General features: G+C 38.1%; 1 protein-coding gene across 3 annotated transcripts in view; it reads left to right on the forward strand.

Moving 5' to 3' along the window:
* The window catches only part of slc4a5a (solute carrier family 4 member 5a), a 36,005-nt gene that overhangs the window by 9,148 nt on the left and 10,207 nt on the right, over positions 1 to 16,650 (forward strand). For all 3 annotated transcript variants that reach the window (XM_085474599.1, XM_085474600.1, XM_085474601.1), the window contains exons 5-14: positions 644 to 796; positions 1,999 to 2,112; positions 4,459 to 4,514; positions 6,065 to 6,222; positions 6,316 to 6,403; positions 8,313 to 8,467; positions 8,769 to 8,897; positions 9,500 to 9,674; positions 14,387 to 14,520; positions 16,066 to 16,337. In XM_085474599.1, the coding sequence (XP_085330725.1) occupies positions 644 to 796; positions 1,999 to 2,112; positions 4,459 to 4,514; positions 6,065 to 6,222; positions 6,316 to 6,403; positions 8,313 to 8,467; positions 8,769 to 8,897; positions 9,500 to 9,674; positions 14,387 to 14,520; positions 16,066 to 16,337 (1,434 nt within the window). The remainder of the gene's footprint in view (positions 1 to 643; positions 797 to 1,998; positions 2,113 to 4,458; positions 4,515 to 6,064; positions 6,223 to 6,315; positions 6,404 to 8,312; positions 8,468 to 8,768; positions 8,898 to 9,499; positions 9,675 to 14,386; positions 14,521 to 16,065; positions 16,338 to 16,650) is intronic.

Here is a 16,650-nt window from a genome sequence, read left to right on the forward strand (position 1 = left end):
TAAGAGCCAATTTCTTTTGGTCACTCATTCGCAAAATTCACTTGTGCGTGCATGACTACCATGTAGAAGCCCACCATAAGGAGTCACATTATAGTAAGCTTTTTGTGTAACTATAAATAGCTTTTTTATTGACAATTAAACATTTCCTTACTGTTTATAAAGCTCAAATGATAGATTTAAAACATGGCCATATGGTAATAAGAGTACATTTCTGCTGGCAATCATGCTTAAAATGTTACCAAACAACTAATAGTTGTTTGGTGGCCACTGGTCAGACTCCTAAGAGAACATGCAAATGATAATAGTGTACAGTCATACCACTTTGATAGGCACAAGCACAACCCGTTGTTCCTAAGTGGCATGAGCCAGTCTCAGGGGCAAATGAGACTGCGTCATTTTTTTACACTGAACAACAAGTTGCCATTTCAAATAACAAGTTAGACCATTTTAGATGTGGATGTAGACAGCATAACAGAACCATAGACGTATAATTTACACAGAAATTTATACTTATCATCAGTATATGCAAAGCATTCATTATATTACACGATAGCAGACTACAGTCAGTGTTATGAAACTCTTTTTCAACTCTAACTTCCAGTTAGGAACTCTTAAGATGTGAAATTTTGTGTCTCTTTTCTAGATGACATCATTGAGAGACAGATAGAGGAAGGCATGATATCTCATGATCTCAGAGAAAAGATCAGTTTTGTCCTGCTGAGGAAGCATCGACACCAGACCAAGAAACCGATCCACCGTTCCTTAGCTGACATTGGCAAGTCCAGCTCTTCTACCAGTGAGTGACCCAACTTGTGACACAGATTGACCTGCCCTGTGTAGCTCTGTGTGAATAATCCATGAGAGACCAATATTCTAAGTATAGCAGGGGTGGGTGATTAACTTTCTCAAGGGACCACATGATGAACCGAGACTGTTGGGGAGAGGCGCAGCAGTAAGCTGAACTCATTTCTGCTCAGTGTTAATTTTATCTCATTATAAACGACTACTAGTAAGAGTAGATGTTATAATTTGGCCATAATTGTGGCTCATTGGGAAAATTGATTGCTCATTCCTAGTCTACAGGATAACAGGTAGTTGACCTGCCAAAGTATTACATCAGCTTGAGTTTCCCCTGACTGATAATATTAAACACATTGTTGGAGAGCTAGCATTATGAAATGCCATCACATGAAACAACACTGTGAATCCCTAATTATAGCAATTCTTTTTCTTTGTCGTTGGCAAGGGCAAGGCAAGGCAAGTTTATTTGTATAGCACAATTCAACAACAATGTGATTCAAAGTGCTTTACAGAGACATTAGAAACAAAAACAAATAAAAAGCATGATTTAAAATTGATTAAAACAAGCAAACTAACTAACTAACTAATTAACAAACAAACAAACAAAACTATATAAAATCAAAACAGGTAAAATCAGAACAGTAGATAAAATCAGTAGTTAAAATGTTAGTTTTGAAATTTAAGCTTAAAAGTGTGGATTTGGTGCTTTATTCAAATGCAGCTGAGAACAGGTGAGTCTTCAACCTAGATTTAAATGAACTGAGTGTTTCAGCTGATCTGAGGCTTTCTGGGAGTTTGTTCCAGATATAAGGAGCATAAAAGCTGAATGCAGCTTCTCCGTGTCTGGTTCTGACTCTGGGAACTGATAAAAGACCGGATCCAGATGACCTGAGGGATCTGGAAGGTTCATACTGGGTCAGGAGGCTTGGCTTCATTCTGGGCTGACATGTAATTTTGATGCTACTGAGAAATGAATTATGCATATATTTAACTCACTCACTGAATGAATGAACACTCTTGAGTCAACAAGGCTCATATCCTCCACAGGGGACGTATTAATGTTTGATGAGTTAATTACCACTGTAGCATTTTCACATATCATCAAGACAGGACACATGGTGTTCAAGAAATCATAAAGCATCACCTCCAATCACTGATTCTGTTGTGTTTCTCTTCCTGCTTCCCTTCCCATGGCAGATCGGAATGTTGGACCCCGAGGTGGAACAGGTCCGGGGCAAATGGCCAACTTCAACAGGTCCACAGAGGACCTCCGAATAAAGCAGCAGCCAGCAGCCAACTATGGCCGCCTGCGTGAGTGTCAGGTTTTGGCTTGTGAAGCCGGTTGATGTTTTTTCAAAATAAAAGTCATTATATTTTTCCTTGTTTTAAGAGCACTGTGAAGAGTCAAAGCCTATATAACCATAATTGTATCATCCTACAATCTCCAAATAACACATTATAGTTTCACTTGTAGATTGCTGTTTAACATTTCTGCATATGTGAAGACTGAATAAATAAATTCAGGACACCAAGCTCAGATTGTTAGCTCATATTTACAGACCAATCAGTATCCTCTGAGCACATTTATGTACTCAGAGGATACTGATTTGTCAAAGCCATCTCTCCTAATTCTGGATTTTCATTCTAACACATGGAAAATTTGCTCTTTAGTGATTCTTGAGCATAAATAAGGACGGGAAAAAATAGACATTAAGAGTGACTACTTCATGACTGTCATGGGCTGGGTCTGTGACCCAGCATTTTGAGTTCATGATATATTGTTTATTTATGGGGAAATGTTAAGTTCTTGTTTTGTATTATTAGTTAGAACTTGAGGCTTCATGTTTTGCCATTTATCGTTTGGGTTTAGCTCATCTAGCTCCCAAAAAACCCCTAAGTGGTTCAGCCTTAGTGCTGTTATTGGATCCCCTCATTTCCCCTTTCCCTGGGTTTTGGTCCCACCTGCCCTTTGTGTTTCATGTCTCATGTGTCAATGTTGTTTGGTCTGCCTCATCATGTTCTCCTGTTTATTTTGAAAGTCCAGTTTTCATGTCATTGTGTTTGAGTTTACATTTCCTGTGCATGGTTATGTTCATCCTTGTCAGCTGTTTCCTCATGTGTCTCGACTTCCCCTGATCACCTCATGTGTGTATTTAAGTCCTCTGTTTTCTATGTTTCGTTGTCAGGTTGTCTGTTTGCATCCCCATAGTGTTTTGTCATAGTTTACTCAGTGTTCATAGTTTTGTCATAGTATTTTCACTGAGTTTCTTAGTTCTTTAGTTTCTGAGTGTTCACAGTTTTCTTAGTTTTCATTTCAGCGTCTTTCAGTGTCTTTCAGTGTCTGCTTCTGGGTCCTGTAAACTAAACTTATCGGCGCACCCCGCCGTGACAATGACATCATATGGTGGCCTTCATAAGAGAATGAGATTGACAATATAGTGTAGATGAAACTGAGATGATGGGGAAAATGGTGGACAGGAGGGGAAAGCAGGTCAGAAAGCAATGAACTGAAATGACGCATTATTTCATTGATCAGTAAAATGCACACACATGCTGACACAAAAGTACTGTCAATAAATGACAGCTTTTTGGATTTTTAGAGGTATTTTTACTTTTTCAGTTACATGGATATCACATAGTGCACCATAGATAATTATCCTTCAGTGTAGTGAATGTATATCGTAATAGTATTGAGCCCCTGGATTCCCACCTCTAATGACAAGAATTATGGCTGCTGAAGTATTCAGCATATATATATATATATATATATATATATATATATATATATATATATATATATATATATAGATATATATATATATATATATATATCTATATATATAGATATATATATATATATCTATATATAGATATATATATATCTATATATATATATATATATCTATATATATACATATATATATATATCTATATCTATATATAGATATATATATCATAAAATACTTTTGATTTTTTAAAGATTGATTTCCAAGACTTACATCATCCTACAAGTTACACCCAGTGTGGTTAAACTGAAAGTGAAGGAAATGGGAAAAGTAGCACCAAAAGAACAAAAAATACAAAAGACAAACTGTTTCCTGATTTAAAATGATGATCTCCAAATACATTACAATGATCTACAACTTTGCAATACACTCTATACCAGAGGTGGCCAACTCCAGGACTCGAGAGCCGGTGTCCTGCAGGTTTTAGATGTGTCCTTGATCCATCACAGCTGATTTAAATGGCTACATTATCTCCTCAACATTTTTTGAAGTTCTCCAGAGGCCTGGTAATGAACTAATTATTTGATTCAGGTGTGTTGACCCAGGGTGTTATCTAAAACCTGCAGGACACCGTCTCTCGAGGCCTAGAGCTGGCCACCCCTGCTCTATACTATATACAATATACTACAGCCTTTACAACCTCACCACTAACTGTGACAAAACTAAAAACATACTTTCTGTCCTTACTTCCAAAATGCATGAACATCATAAAATAAGACTTTATGGCATCTGTAGTGCATTAGACTGTGAAGATTTACCCAATAGCTTTATCTCATAGAATTTATGTGCCAGTTATCAATTTCAGGCCTGAAATGATTCCAAGTAGGTGGATATAAAGAGTAATAACTGTATAACTGTCCCAACCTCGCAGGTCACGCCCAGAGCAGGAGTATGAATGATATTGCGGACACTCCAAGCACAGACCAGGTGAGTTATTACTGAAACCAGCTCATTACATTCAGTATGTCAGGGATACAGCCTTCACATGCGTAAGGCTTTTTAAAAGTGTGTTTTATAGTTGTGTGGCTTTGGTTTGATCCTGACAATGACCAAATTCATGTTCCTGTCTTTTCTACTGGCAAATGTCTATCTGCCTGCACTGAGGGAATCTCTGGAGGATACATTTATTTCCACTCTGTTGCCTTTCATGATTGGACAGATTGCCTACCAGTAAGGCATTTCATTGTATTGAATTGCTGTTTCTTCATCGCTCATCAATTTTTCATTGCACCTGCTCGCTGAGGTGACATCAAGTGACAGAGAGAGTGTGCAAACACATAATTCACTCATTAGTGAAGCTGATGCAGTAATGGGAGTTAAACCTGGTGACGCATGCCAGTGCCGCTGCAAAGGCGTGCTGATGTCGCTTCAATTAGGCTACAGGGCTTTGTAACTGACAAGTCAGATTATGTGTCATTCACTGGGAGGGATCGTGTAAAAAAAAAAAAAAGAAATGAATGAGAATTTAAAGGGTGCTATGTGGGCCACAAAATTTGTCTGTGACAGTCGGCAGGGGGGCCAGCACTGGTTGTCCGGTTCCGAGGGCTCTACTTATCGTTTGGCTAGCTGTTCAAATTCTATTTTGAGGTCTACATTGGTCGCATGTGACAACGGACAAGCGATTGTTCATTTTGTTACAGTGTGTATTTGCGCTTGTGTGTGCCACATTTTCTGTGTCGATATTGAGCTGGCACTGAGAAAAAGATGGATTTCACTGTCGGTCCATCAGTCCACGTGCTTTGCTCTCACGTGGAGCCACAGATTCGGGTTATGTGTTGTTGAAAAGGCTCTCCACTACTCTGTGTTATTGTGCATCAGTCCAATTTCCTGCCACACCTTTAGATGTAATCAAACAGGTCAGACTGGTTCACCATTTCGGGTCACAGGCAATTGTTTTCCCTCTCTGATTGTTTGTGTGCATTTCTTTAAGGATTTTATGCCCACTTAACTACACAGGATTGCATTTAAAAAACGTCCTCCTGGGCTAATCTGCCGGGTTTTGAGAGACTGTAATGACAGAATGAAACTTTAATGATCCCTGTAGGTAGATCCAATCACTACACCTACCAACACCGTCACAATAAAAGCACACGTCTCAGTTACAGCAGTCTTTGTCTTAACATCCTCCTAACTGAAAAATGACTTTATAAGATAAACTTAAACAGCTGGTTCAGTATTATTATATTATTTTCAATTTGGTGTCATACATGAGAGAATAGAAGACTAATACATTTTTTAAAGTTACATAAATGATTTTGTAAGAAGTTTATTTTCTGTATGTTCAGTTTAAACTATGAGAGCGCGACAGTAATACGTATAGGAAATTGAAGATTGCCACAAGATGCAAAAACAAAACAATTAAACATGTAAAATGAAATATGAATACCTCAGAGCAAAGTCTATAACATGTAGGAATTACACATATTCTACCATGCCGACACGATAATGCTGGACTGCGTTCTCCCTTTTTTCTGTAGTTGAAAAATAAATTCATGAAGAAGATCCCCAGAGACGCGGAGGCTTCCAATGTCTTAGTGGGCGAGGTAGACTTCCTCAACAAACCTTTTGTGGCGTTTGTTCGCCTGGCCCAAGCTACAACTCTAGGAGGTCTAACAGAGGTCCCTGTTCCCACCAGGTAAAAATCCCTACAATATGTCATTGCCCGCCAACCAACAACAAACATCTGCAGTCCCAGAACATACCTCACATTTGTTTCCTCACTCTACAGATTTCTGTTTATTCTGCTGGGGCCCCAAGGAAAGGCCAAGTCCTTTAATGAGATCGGCAGAGCAATAGCAACTCTAATGGTGGATGATGTAAGTGCCTGTCACTGTGTGTTAAAATCCTTCCATAGCATGCGTTCTTCATTAGACTTGACAATCTGACGCTGACATTTCTCAGGAAACCTGAGCAAAGATAAATATAAAGATTCTTCACAGTTCCTTTAAAGGACATGTTCAGCGTTCACTGGCATGTCCAGCATTATGTTTGGAGTACGTCTGGAAGTGATGTTGATTGTTAAGCATCAGCTATAAGTGGGGTTTCTATTTGGATAATGAGTCGTTAATTGTTTTCTAATGGCAGCAGTATTCTCTTCCCTGAAAACAGTTTGAGCTGTTATTCTGTGTTGTGTCACTAAGTTACTGTGTGTCATTTTAATAGCAGATACAAACAGTAAGGAAGTGACAGGCTGTTATTTTAAAAGAGTCCGAGTGCAAAAGAAGCACATTTTCCATCCACAATTAAAACATGATTATAGGTTTGTGGCTGGTAATATGAAGCTGACCTATTATTGAATATTGACAATTATTATGTGGCATCTCAATAGGAGTTCAATCTCTCCTCTAGTGCCACACTGACAAGGCAGTGCTGGTCAAATTTAAGAGCAGAACATGTTTATGTGTAACGCTTTATTTAAACCTGTTCAAAAACCAAGATTAGGTCAGCAGCTGTCAGTCTCTTCCCGTAATACAGACAATATTCCATTAAGTAAAAACATTCAAATTCCTACTTTAGTAAAAAAAAAAAAAAAAAAAACTTTTTATTAAACTAATTGTTTCATCAATTATTTTTATAACTTAATTTGTTAAGTAATACATGTCTTAACAGTACCAGTCAAGATATTGGACATTCACACCTATGGGTACACAGCTCTGCCACCACACAGCTGCAGCTGTCATGAAACTCTATGTATGCGTCATTGCAATAGCATGATTGGCTCATATTAACAGATTTCTACTGAGGATTCTTTGAGTGCCGTGCTTCTCTCCTACAGGCTCTCATGTTCAGTTATTAGGCTTAACTTTGATGACTTTGACCATGTTCTGTCCTTTCAGTAGAACAGTTTGTGCAGTTGATAATTATTATTTGCTGTAAAGAACTGAATTTACTCAATAATAATAACTAGCATTAGCATTAACCTCTGATTGGTGCTAAACATTAGCATGTTTAACTAAGACGGTGAGCATTTACACCACTGCACCGGCTAGATTTAAGCATGTTAATGTAGTCATTGTGCTTATGTTAGCGTTCTCTTACACAGAGTCAATAGTGCTGGTTATACACACATTCATTGACTCTATAACATTAGCATTACAGTCAAACTGTATTGCTAATTTTTCGTAATCTTCTTAATGGCAAAATGTCCTTTTGCTTGAAGTTGTTTTACTACTGTATGTGCCAACAACTAACTGTAAAGCATCTGTCCTATGTAGAAAATAGCCTGTGCAGTCATTAGCTTGATTTAACTCAACCAAAAAACATGGCAGCACCGCGAAAAAGGGCTCTGACGCATCTAATGACTGTTCTACAGATCAAAACCAAGTTATTTGAAGTGTAGTTAGATGGAGAAAATCAATAAAGTACCACATCTACTATTTGTAAAAGATTTCTGAATGGGGCCAGTGCCCATTAGAACATTTTCACTGCCAATTAGAACCACTGCTTGATTTTTTTCCCCCTGTTGTTGATACAGCCTTATTTAGAAACACATAATGCTTGTGCACACTAATCTCTATGGGCATGATTAGTGGCTGACTGGCAGTTATTCTTGAATTGAATCCAGCTGAGGACAGATGTCAATATAGCCTTAACAACCAATGTTCAATATGTCTCCATCAAAGGTGACAGGCAAACACAGCTTATTAGGGCAGTACATACTTATTACTATTACCAAGAGAAAGCGTAAAACCTTTTCTTTTATTTCTCTGTCTTCCTCCCTCCCAGCTCTTCAGTGACGTAGCCTACAAGGCAAGAGATCGGGAAGATCTTATTGCAGGAATAGATGAGTTTCTGGACGAAGTGATTGTGCTTCCACCTGGGGAATGGGATCCCAAAATCCGCATTGAGCCGCCTAAGAAGGTTCCCTCGGCTGACAAAAGGTTGGGGATGTCTAACCGCCTGAGTAATACATATAAAGGTCAAAAAGCTGTAGTTGAACAATGAGCGATGTGCCAAGAGCAATTGCAAACTATACTAAAATCCTTTAGGTCGAAATATCGAGTTACAGAAAATTAAAATGTTCTCTGAAAGAAAGGGTGAAATTGTGCCTTTCAGTCAGCAAGTACCAGTTTGCAAGGTTGAAACAGCTTATAGACAGACCATTCGAGTGAATAAATATATGTGAAAAAAGTTTAAATCTCATATTTGCTCACATGTGTGGCATGTACGTGTCCTTTGCAGGAAGTCAGTCTTTTCGCTAAATGAGCTGGGACAGATGAACGGCACAGCTGGCGGAGGTGGAGGCCTGGCAGAAGACGAGGAGATGCCAGTTCAGCATGAGCTTGGAGAGGAGCTGGCATTCACTGGACGGTAGGCAGCCCGGGCCGCGTGGCAAACTGCTGAGAGGTTTAGACTAAACACAAGCAGACTCTGGGAATTTGAATATGGCCTTATCAAAATTTGGCAGAATGGGCAAGTTATTTAAGCACACCTGTCCTAAAAAAATGCCGATACTTCCTTATAAGTAGCGTGGCTGTAGGTACAAAAGTTAAACTAATGTAAAATGGACAGTATTGGATTGCCAGTTTCAGCTGTGCCTGCAAAAAGAAAGAAACAAAGAAAATGGAACATTCCTTGTCTTGTTTTGTTTCAGAGTAGAAAATGTTCTATAAAAGGATAAATATGGCTTTATCCAAATCCAATTTGCCAATGATAGATAGAGAGTAGGTTTCAGTGGTAAGTAGTGCTTACACTTTGTCAAAGTCAAAGTGACTTTTTAAACTTGGAGAAAATAGACTTAAAAGCGAAAGCAGTGACCTCTCCTGCCTACAAGTATAGATGTCAAATCACTGTGTAAGTGATTCATGGATATAGTCTCTGCTTTCTTGCTTCAGAGAAAATACTGTGACATGCTGAGAGGCGGAGTGTGTGAAGCATCCTAACCAACTGTGTCGGTTGTTGTTGTGCAACAGGTTCTGTGGGGGTTTGTACTTGGACATAAAGAGGAAATTGCCATGGTTCCCTAGTGATTTCTACGAAGGGTTCCACATTCAGTCCATCTCCGCTGTGCTTTTCATCTACTTAGGCTGCATCACCAATGCCATCACCTTTGGTGGGCTCCTTGGGGACGCCACTGACAATTACCAGGTGATGCCGAGTGCCGTAATAACGATTTGTACATTTGGAGAAAGCACTGTTTGAAGTGCATTGCAGCTACTACCTTGCTGGAAAGAAAATTCGAGCTACCCAGATTGATAGTAAGCATCGAAAACAAAGCATCGTTTATTTAAATCACAGCATTTGTGACAATTGCTCAAAATCACCAGGGAAACAGCTGTTTGTGGCTTGTAGCCGTCTCTTGTTTGTTATTTCCCTTCTGTCTGTGGACTGCTATGGGATGAAAATAGCATTAGACTTAATCAGTGATTTGAACAATAAATCTTTATTTTTGTAATTTATTATAGATCCTAAACAAGCCCAAACAGATGGGGCAAAATCACAAGCTCACAGTTTTTGACATAAAAGGGGCCAATTAAATCCAGTAGGTGCCATTTCTGAAATCGTCGGGGTCTTAATCCTTTTCCTGAAGTATCAAAGCCTGATGGGAGTTTCAACCTCATTAACTTGTTCATTAAAACAAGTCATCCTCCAAGCCAGCCCATAGCTTTGTTAAGTTTGAATCAAAATATCAGAAACATACACATGTCATATTTGACATCTCTCTGCTATTAGCATGTTGCTGTGCCTGTGTAGTTCATGCTGTTCTGCCTTTTTCTCTCAGTCCTTCTTTCTATGAGTTTGATCTTGAATCTCTTAATCTTTTTACTAACTATATACAAAAAGTTCTGTATATTGTTGCCTGTGTTCAACAGAGTAAATGCAATAACATTAACTGGTGTTATTTAGGGGAACTGAATTGTGATTTTTGTTTTTGAGAAGACATTTCATTTATTTGTCATCATGATGTTTTTTCCTCAAAGCAGACGTTTAGAGATTTCCTGTAATTTCATTGCAGATAATCAGATTATTTTTGATGTACTTCGCTAACGTCACTTTAAACCCCTTAATAAAGTTCCTTAACAAGGAAGGCAGAGAGCCTTTAAGTCTAGACAGGGACTGAACTCCAACTGAGTACAATTCCACAGTAAGTAAACATTACATTGTTAAAAAATCGTAAAAATGGTGGAGCTGCTATCTGACCGGTAGAAAGCTTCTGACAAACATTTTTTTTTCTGTTTCTCGTCTCTTGTCGTTTGAATATAGAAATGCTCTTTATATATGAGGAGAAACATCCTTTTTAATTTATAGTGATGGCATTAATGATACCCTATAGGAATAAGAGGTTATCATATGTTTTTATGTTTTCAAAATTCTTGTTGCGACTGGAGAAAAGTTGATCTTGCAGGGAGACTTAAGGTAAGTGACGTCTGTGTGGGCCTGGAGACTGCACCTTGCTTTGATTGCTTTAATTGTCCATGATTTTGATGAACCTGGTTGTAAAAAGTCTTTAAAAAATAATTTTAACATTTTGATGGCTGGCAACAAGACATATTTACTAACATTAAGTTTTCAACAATAACACAGTCACATTAGTTAAAACACAGAAAACAGAACGCCTTTAGAAGAGCACAGTGAGACCAGATAAACAGAAACACTGGCTGTGATGTCACTTGTCATGTCGGCACAACAAGACGCAGATGAATGATTTTCTGTGTTTTTGTTCTGGCTCCCTGTGAATGAGGAAACAGCTGCACTTTGGCCTTCTGGTGGTCACAGAACCTGGTGGAAAATTCTGCAATGTATGTTTTATGTTATGCTATGAAAGAGAGTGATGCTGTCAGCACTGCTGTTTGACAGCATTGGCCATGAATTATTTAATATTACTGTAGATCCACCGTTATTGTTCTGATCTGTCAAGATGGCTCAGCCTTCAGATTTTTTTTATTATTGTTAAAAAAAATCCACAATATCTGATGTAATGCAGAGTTATAAGAGTGTAAAAAAAACAACTTAACTGTAATTATGTATCTTCAATCTTGCAGGAATGTACAGTACAGTGGAACAGCAAAAACCTGACACATGTGGCCCTTCAGTTGATGCAACTGTTGTTCACTGAAGCCTCATTAGAAATGGTCTCAGTAGAAAGGTGGCTTTAAGAAGCCATTGAAAACAGGAAGGTATACAGAATTACACGAGAACTGGAAATTCAGTGGCAACGCATCTTATGTCATTATAAATCCAAATTCAAATCATTCTCCTTTTAATATCCAGCCATCTGTAAAACACAGTGGAGGCTCTGTCATGGTTTGGAGCTATATTTCAGCCAGTGGTGTTGATGAAAATATGAATGCAGACAAATGCCGTCTGATTTTGATTCACCATCTTCACCATGATAGTGATCCCAAACACCGCCTGTCCAAGCATACTTAGAAGTGCACAATGGAATAATGTCAGCCATGGATTGGCCTTACTGGAACATTGTTAAGGCAGTGTGGGATCATTTTAAGAGAAAATTGAACAAAAGGAACAATATCCAAAGAAGAGCTTGCAGTGTCCTTGAACAAACCTGGAGAACCGTTCCTGAAGACATTCCAGGTTAAACTATCAGATCTTAATGTCAGCTAATCACATCAGTAGTTCAAGCACCAAAAAATAGCAGAAAGAAGAATGATCCCTGCTATTCCCCTAATCAGTAGTTAGGCCAATGTGCGGAGGACAGATTTCCAGGTTACCTGGAATGTTAACTGGTGACCTTTAGTGATAATTGAGTAGTGTTTCAATAGAGAGGAAAATTAGAGTTACAGAACAATTCGTATGTATTTCAAGATGAGTGTCTCATAGATGAGTCTACTGTCGATGCATCCACTGGCCATTGAAGCGGAGCAGCAAGCACAGGCAACACATGTAAACACAGGCAAGTAGCAGCAGTAGATTAAAATCAATGGGTGTCTGTTCAGGAAGTTCGAGCATAATTTGCGTGTCATGTTTATGAAGTTAGGTAAGATACATATTAAGTCTTAAGCTCTACGCAGCTAGTTTGTCATGTCAGTGACACAGTTTTCCTCTGTTTAATTTAGTTTGTCTATAATTAGATAATCTACTTCAGTGCGTCATGGTGTTATGTGAGAGAAACTACAAAACACCATCATCAGTTACATTTTGCTGCACAGTCATAATACAGTGATTCTGTTATTTCATTAATGTGAACCTCTCCTCACTGGAGTATTTGGCTTTGTAAATAGAGTCCACTGCAATGAGGTCAGAATATTCAAGATTCGTTATTGTTTATAAATATCTATACACCAAAATTATATTGCACTCAAGACTGACTCAATAAACTATGGAACTCCAGAGTGTTCAATGACAAAGTGAACAAATTTTACTTTAAATTCTTGAAATGTATTAAAATTATTATTAATATATTTTAACTAAAAAGTACAGTTTTTAATTGGCTCTGATCTGGAAAGTATAACAACAATGACAAGTATTCCTCTTTGGATTTTTATGGATGTAACCCTTTTATTATATGCGTGCTTTATCTTTAGACCTGTATATAATTTGTATGAGGGGTTCAGTGGCGGAAACCGATATTACTGTCCTTTATGTGGACAAACATCCTAATCTCTACAAATTTTCAATATGAAGGTTTTGGTTTCACATAGGAATCTTAAATTCTATTCTATTTTATAATTAAATTCTAACTTGAAATGGGGTTTCTGTGACTGAACTAATCTCCTACTCACTGTAACTCCTCCACTGTCTCCTTTTGTCTTTATAATTATTATTATTTATTTATTTATTTTTTTGTCTTGTTTTGTTTTGTTTTTACTTTTTATGATTACTCTACAATGTCCTTTAAGTACTTTCTGTTTGTTAAAAAGGAAAAAATGCTAATAAAAAGAGATTTGCAAAAAAAAAAAAAGTACTGTTTTTAAATTTAATGTTGCAGAAACAACAAAATAATTTCTAGCGCTCAGTGGATCTGCGCTCGACAATGCAGCCTAGGCGGAGTAGTCGAACGCAGATCCACTGAGCGCTCAACACAGACAGCATCGTCAGAAGAAAAGTTGATAAAATAAATTAAACATTTTGTATTGTTCGATACATATGTGTACCGAACCGAAAGCACTGTATCGAACGTATATATATATATATATATATATAAGAGAGCTTGTGCTGGGATGCCATCTGGTCCAGCTGCCATCCATGTGTTGTCTGTGAAGGTTCTCAGTCATCCAGGTCATCGTAGTCAAAGGAGCTTGCAAAGTAAAGCGTCTGGACTTCTTTAAGTTGCTTGAAGACGTTTCACCTCTCATCCGAGAAGCTTCTTCAGTTCTAAGTTAGAACGGATGAGAGGTGAAACGTCTTCAAGCAACTTAAAGAAGTCCAGACGCTTTACTTTGCAAGCTCCTTTGACCATCCATGTGTTGATTTTTCTGACATGTTCTAGTTCATTGTGAGCTGTTCTCTTTTTTCTTGTTAAGCATCAATATCTTTGCACCACACAAAAACAAACTGTCATTGACAAAAACACAGGTCCAGGCAGAAATAACTCCAGATTAGTGCTTTGACTTGCCTATATTGCTTCCCTGTGAAGCCTTTTGCATTATGTCTAATGCTCTCAAACACAGCAGTTGCTATCACCTTTCTCCCACCAACACACAAAGAAGTCTTTGTTTTTTTGTTACTCTGCTCTCCTTCTCGTCTTGAATTGCTGTCTTAATCAGCAACAGAACACTTTGCGATTTTTAGTCACCTGTTAATTTCACAAATTGGTGTGGGAATCTCATTCCACAGCAGCACTTATTTCAACCCTATTACCTCTCTTTCTCTCTGTCTCTCTCTCTCTTTGCCAACAGGGTGTGATGGAGAGTTTCCTGGGTACAGCCCTGGCTGGTTCTGTCTTCTGTTTCTTTGGTGGTCAGCCCCTCATCATCCTCAGTTCCACTGGACCCATCCTCATCTTTGAAAAGCTGCTGTTTGAGTTCAGCAAGTGAGCTGCTTTAGAGCATAGTAGATTTATATACTGGGAAGGTTCATGTTCTGAAGAGACCTCAGTAATGTCAGGAGTAAACATCTCATCTCACCACATTATTATGTTTACGGTTTGCATTAAAATCATTTTAGGTTGAAGAGTTTCAGTTGAAATGCTATGTGCAGTATGTGGGAGCATATGTATGGCTTTATTTACTTCAGGCTGAATGCAAATCCAAATTTCTGAAATGCTGCAGAAAGAAGAAGATGAAGAAAAAAAGGATTAATGCCTTGATTCTAATTTGCTGGTTACTTTAACCAGAAAACAGCCAGAGAAGCGCTTTTGCCATTCTGATCTTTGCTCTGACTGCAGTTCTGCTGAAGTAATGAGTTCAGCTACCATTAAATACCAACCCTCAAATCCACTTTGCAATCACTTGTACTTACCTCAATTTATATTGACAGCCCTGATACCACAGAGTATAAATGTAAACACAGCCTGCTACATAGTGTTTGTACTGAAACAGTGAACTATTTTTAAGTGTGAACAAAAACAAAATGTTAACCAAAAATCAAACTTTCTTTATTGTCACTGTGAAAAATTCCAAGAGGTATATTTGTTTATACGAAATATTTGTTTGCATGAAACAAACTAGGTCAAGTAGATGACATCCCAGCCTGATACATACTGATGCGCCCAAAAATACCAGCGCTTTAGCTGGTGTTGTATTTTTCTGAGGATTCTGCAAAATGTGGTCCTATACAGAGCCAGCGTTCCAGAGACAGCTTTGAGATTTCAGTATGTTAGTTTGTATGTAGAGGGTTTGTTAACAAGACAGCATGACAGATGTGAAAAATGCAGTCACCTGTATTTAAAGGTGAGATAAAGATTGACAATGAGTGTGATCCGATGCCTTCGTGCAGATGATGCATGTAATAATGTAGTAATCGTTGATAAACGCTCATGGGTCAGAATATCAGCTTGTTGATGGCCATTAGGGCTGGCGTGATGCAGTGACACAGTGGTCCTTCTCAAAGATTAAATAACATTAGTGGGCTTCCACATGAATGCTTATCTAACTTTATCACATTTAACTGTGTAAAAACTGAATAAACTTGGAAAAACAATCAACAGTTTAAATATACAGAATTATAACCAGTTTGAATGTAATAAATAAAAAAAAACATTAATTAAAACTTTTTTAAACTTGTGTAGATTTAATTGTGGAAAGAATTATAATTATATGCATGCAAAGTATATATGCATGATAATAGATCTATTTTGTGCATGTGACTGATAAGATGATGATATAAAGAAGGAAGGATAAGAAGTCCAAACCGAGTCCTTCTTGTTTAGTTGGTGATTTTGCTCGCACATATCATGTGTTTGATGACTCAAGCCTTGATATTTGTCTGTAAACACTCCAAGCACGGTTGTTTTTCCCCATCAAGCTGCTCTATATTCACAGATAATGTACTGTTTGCACAAAACTGGACATCTTTGTGTTCTGTGCCTAAATTCATCATTGCTCCCACCTGTTTTTCTGACCTGTCGCTTCCACAGGAGCAACAGCATAGATTACATGGAGCTGCGTCTGTGGATCGGCATGCACTCGTGCCTACAGTGTTTCATCCTCGTAGCTACAGATGCCAGTTACATCATCAAATACATGACGCGTTTTACTGAGGAGGGCTTCTCCAGCCTTATATCCTTCATCTTCATCTCTGATGCCATCAAGAAGATGGTGGGCGCCTTCAAATATTATCCCATCAACACAGACTTTAAGCCCGACTATGTCACCACCTACAAGTGCGAGTGCCTGGCCCCAGACCCGAGTGAGTTCACCCCTTGACTCAGGGATAGAGAGAAAAGGGGGATTATTAGTCTCATTGGACTGACATGACAGGCACATTACAGAAGCAAACGCATGTGTGTGTTCACTTTATCAACAGCTTTTTTTGAGAATGCCGTCAGCTTTAATGTCTTGACTTCATTGGTTTAATTATTACTTATGACAATATGTGAATAAATGCAGTACAGCAAACTAAATAACTTTAATTATGCATAGGGCTCATGATAGGGTCATGAAGCAGGATTTATTAACAAGATCTGTTGATTGTTGACAAGAAAAGAAATTATCACTCAGTG

This window comes from Copadichromis virginalis, linkage group LG12, assembly GCF_057382275.1.
Source record: "Copadichromis virginalis isolate Kocher_CV1m ecotype Utaka linkage group LG12, C_Virginalis_male_GT1.1, whole genome shotgun sequence".
NCBI classification, from domain to species: domain Eukaryota; kingdom Metazoa; phylum Chordata; class Actinopteri; order Cichliformes; family Cichlidae; genus Copadichromis; species Copadichromis virginalis.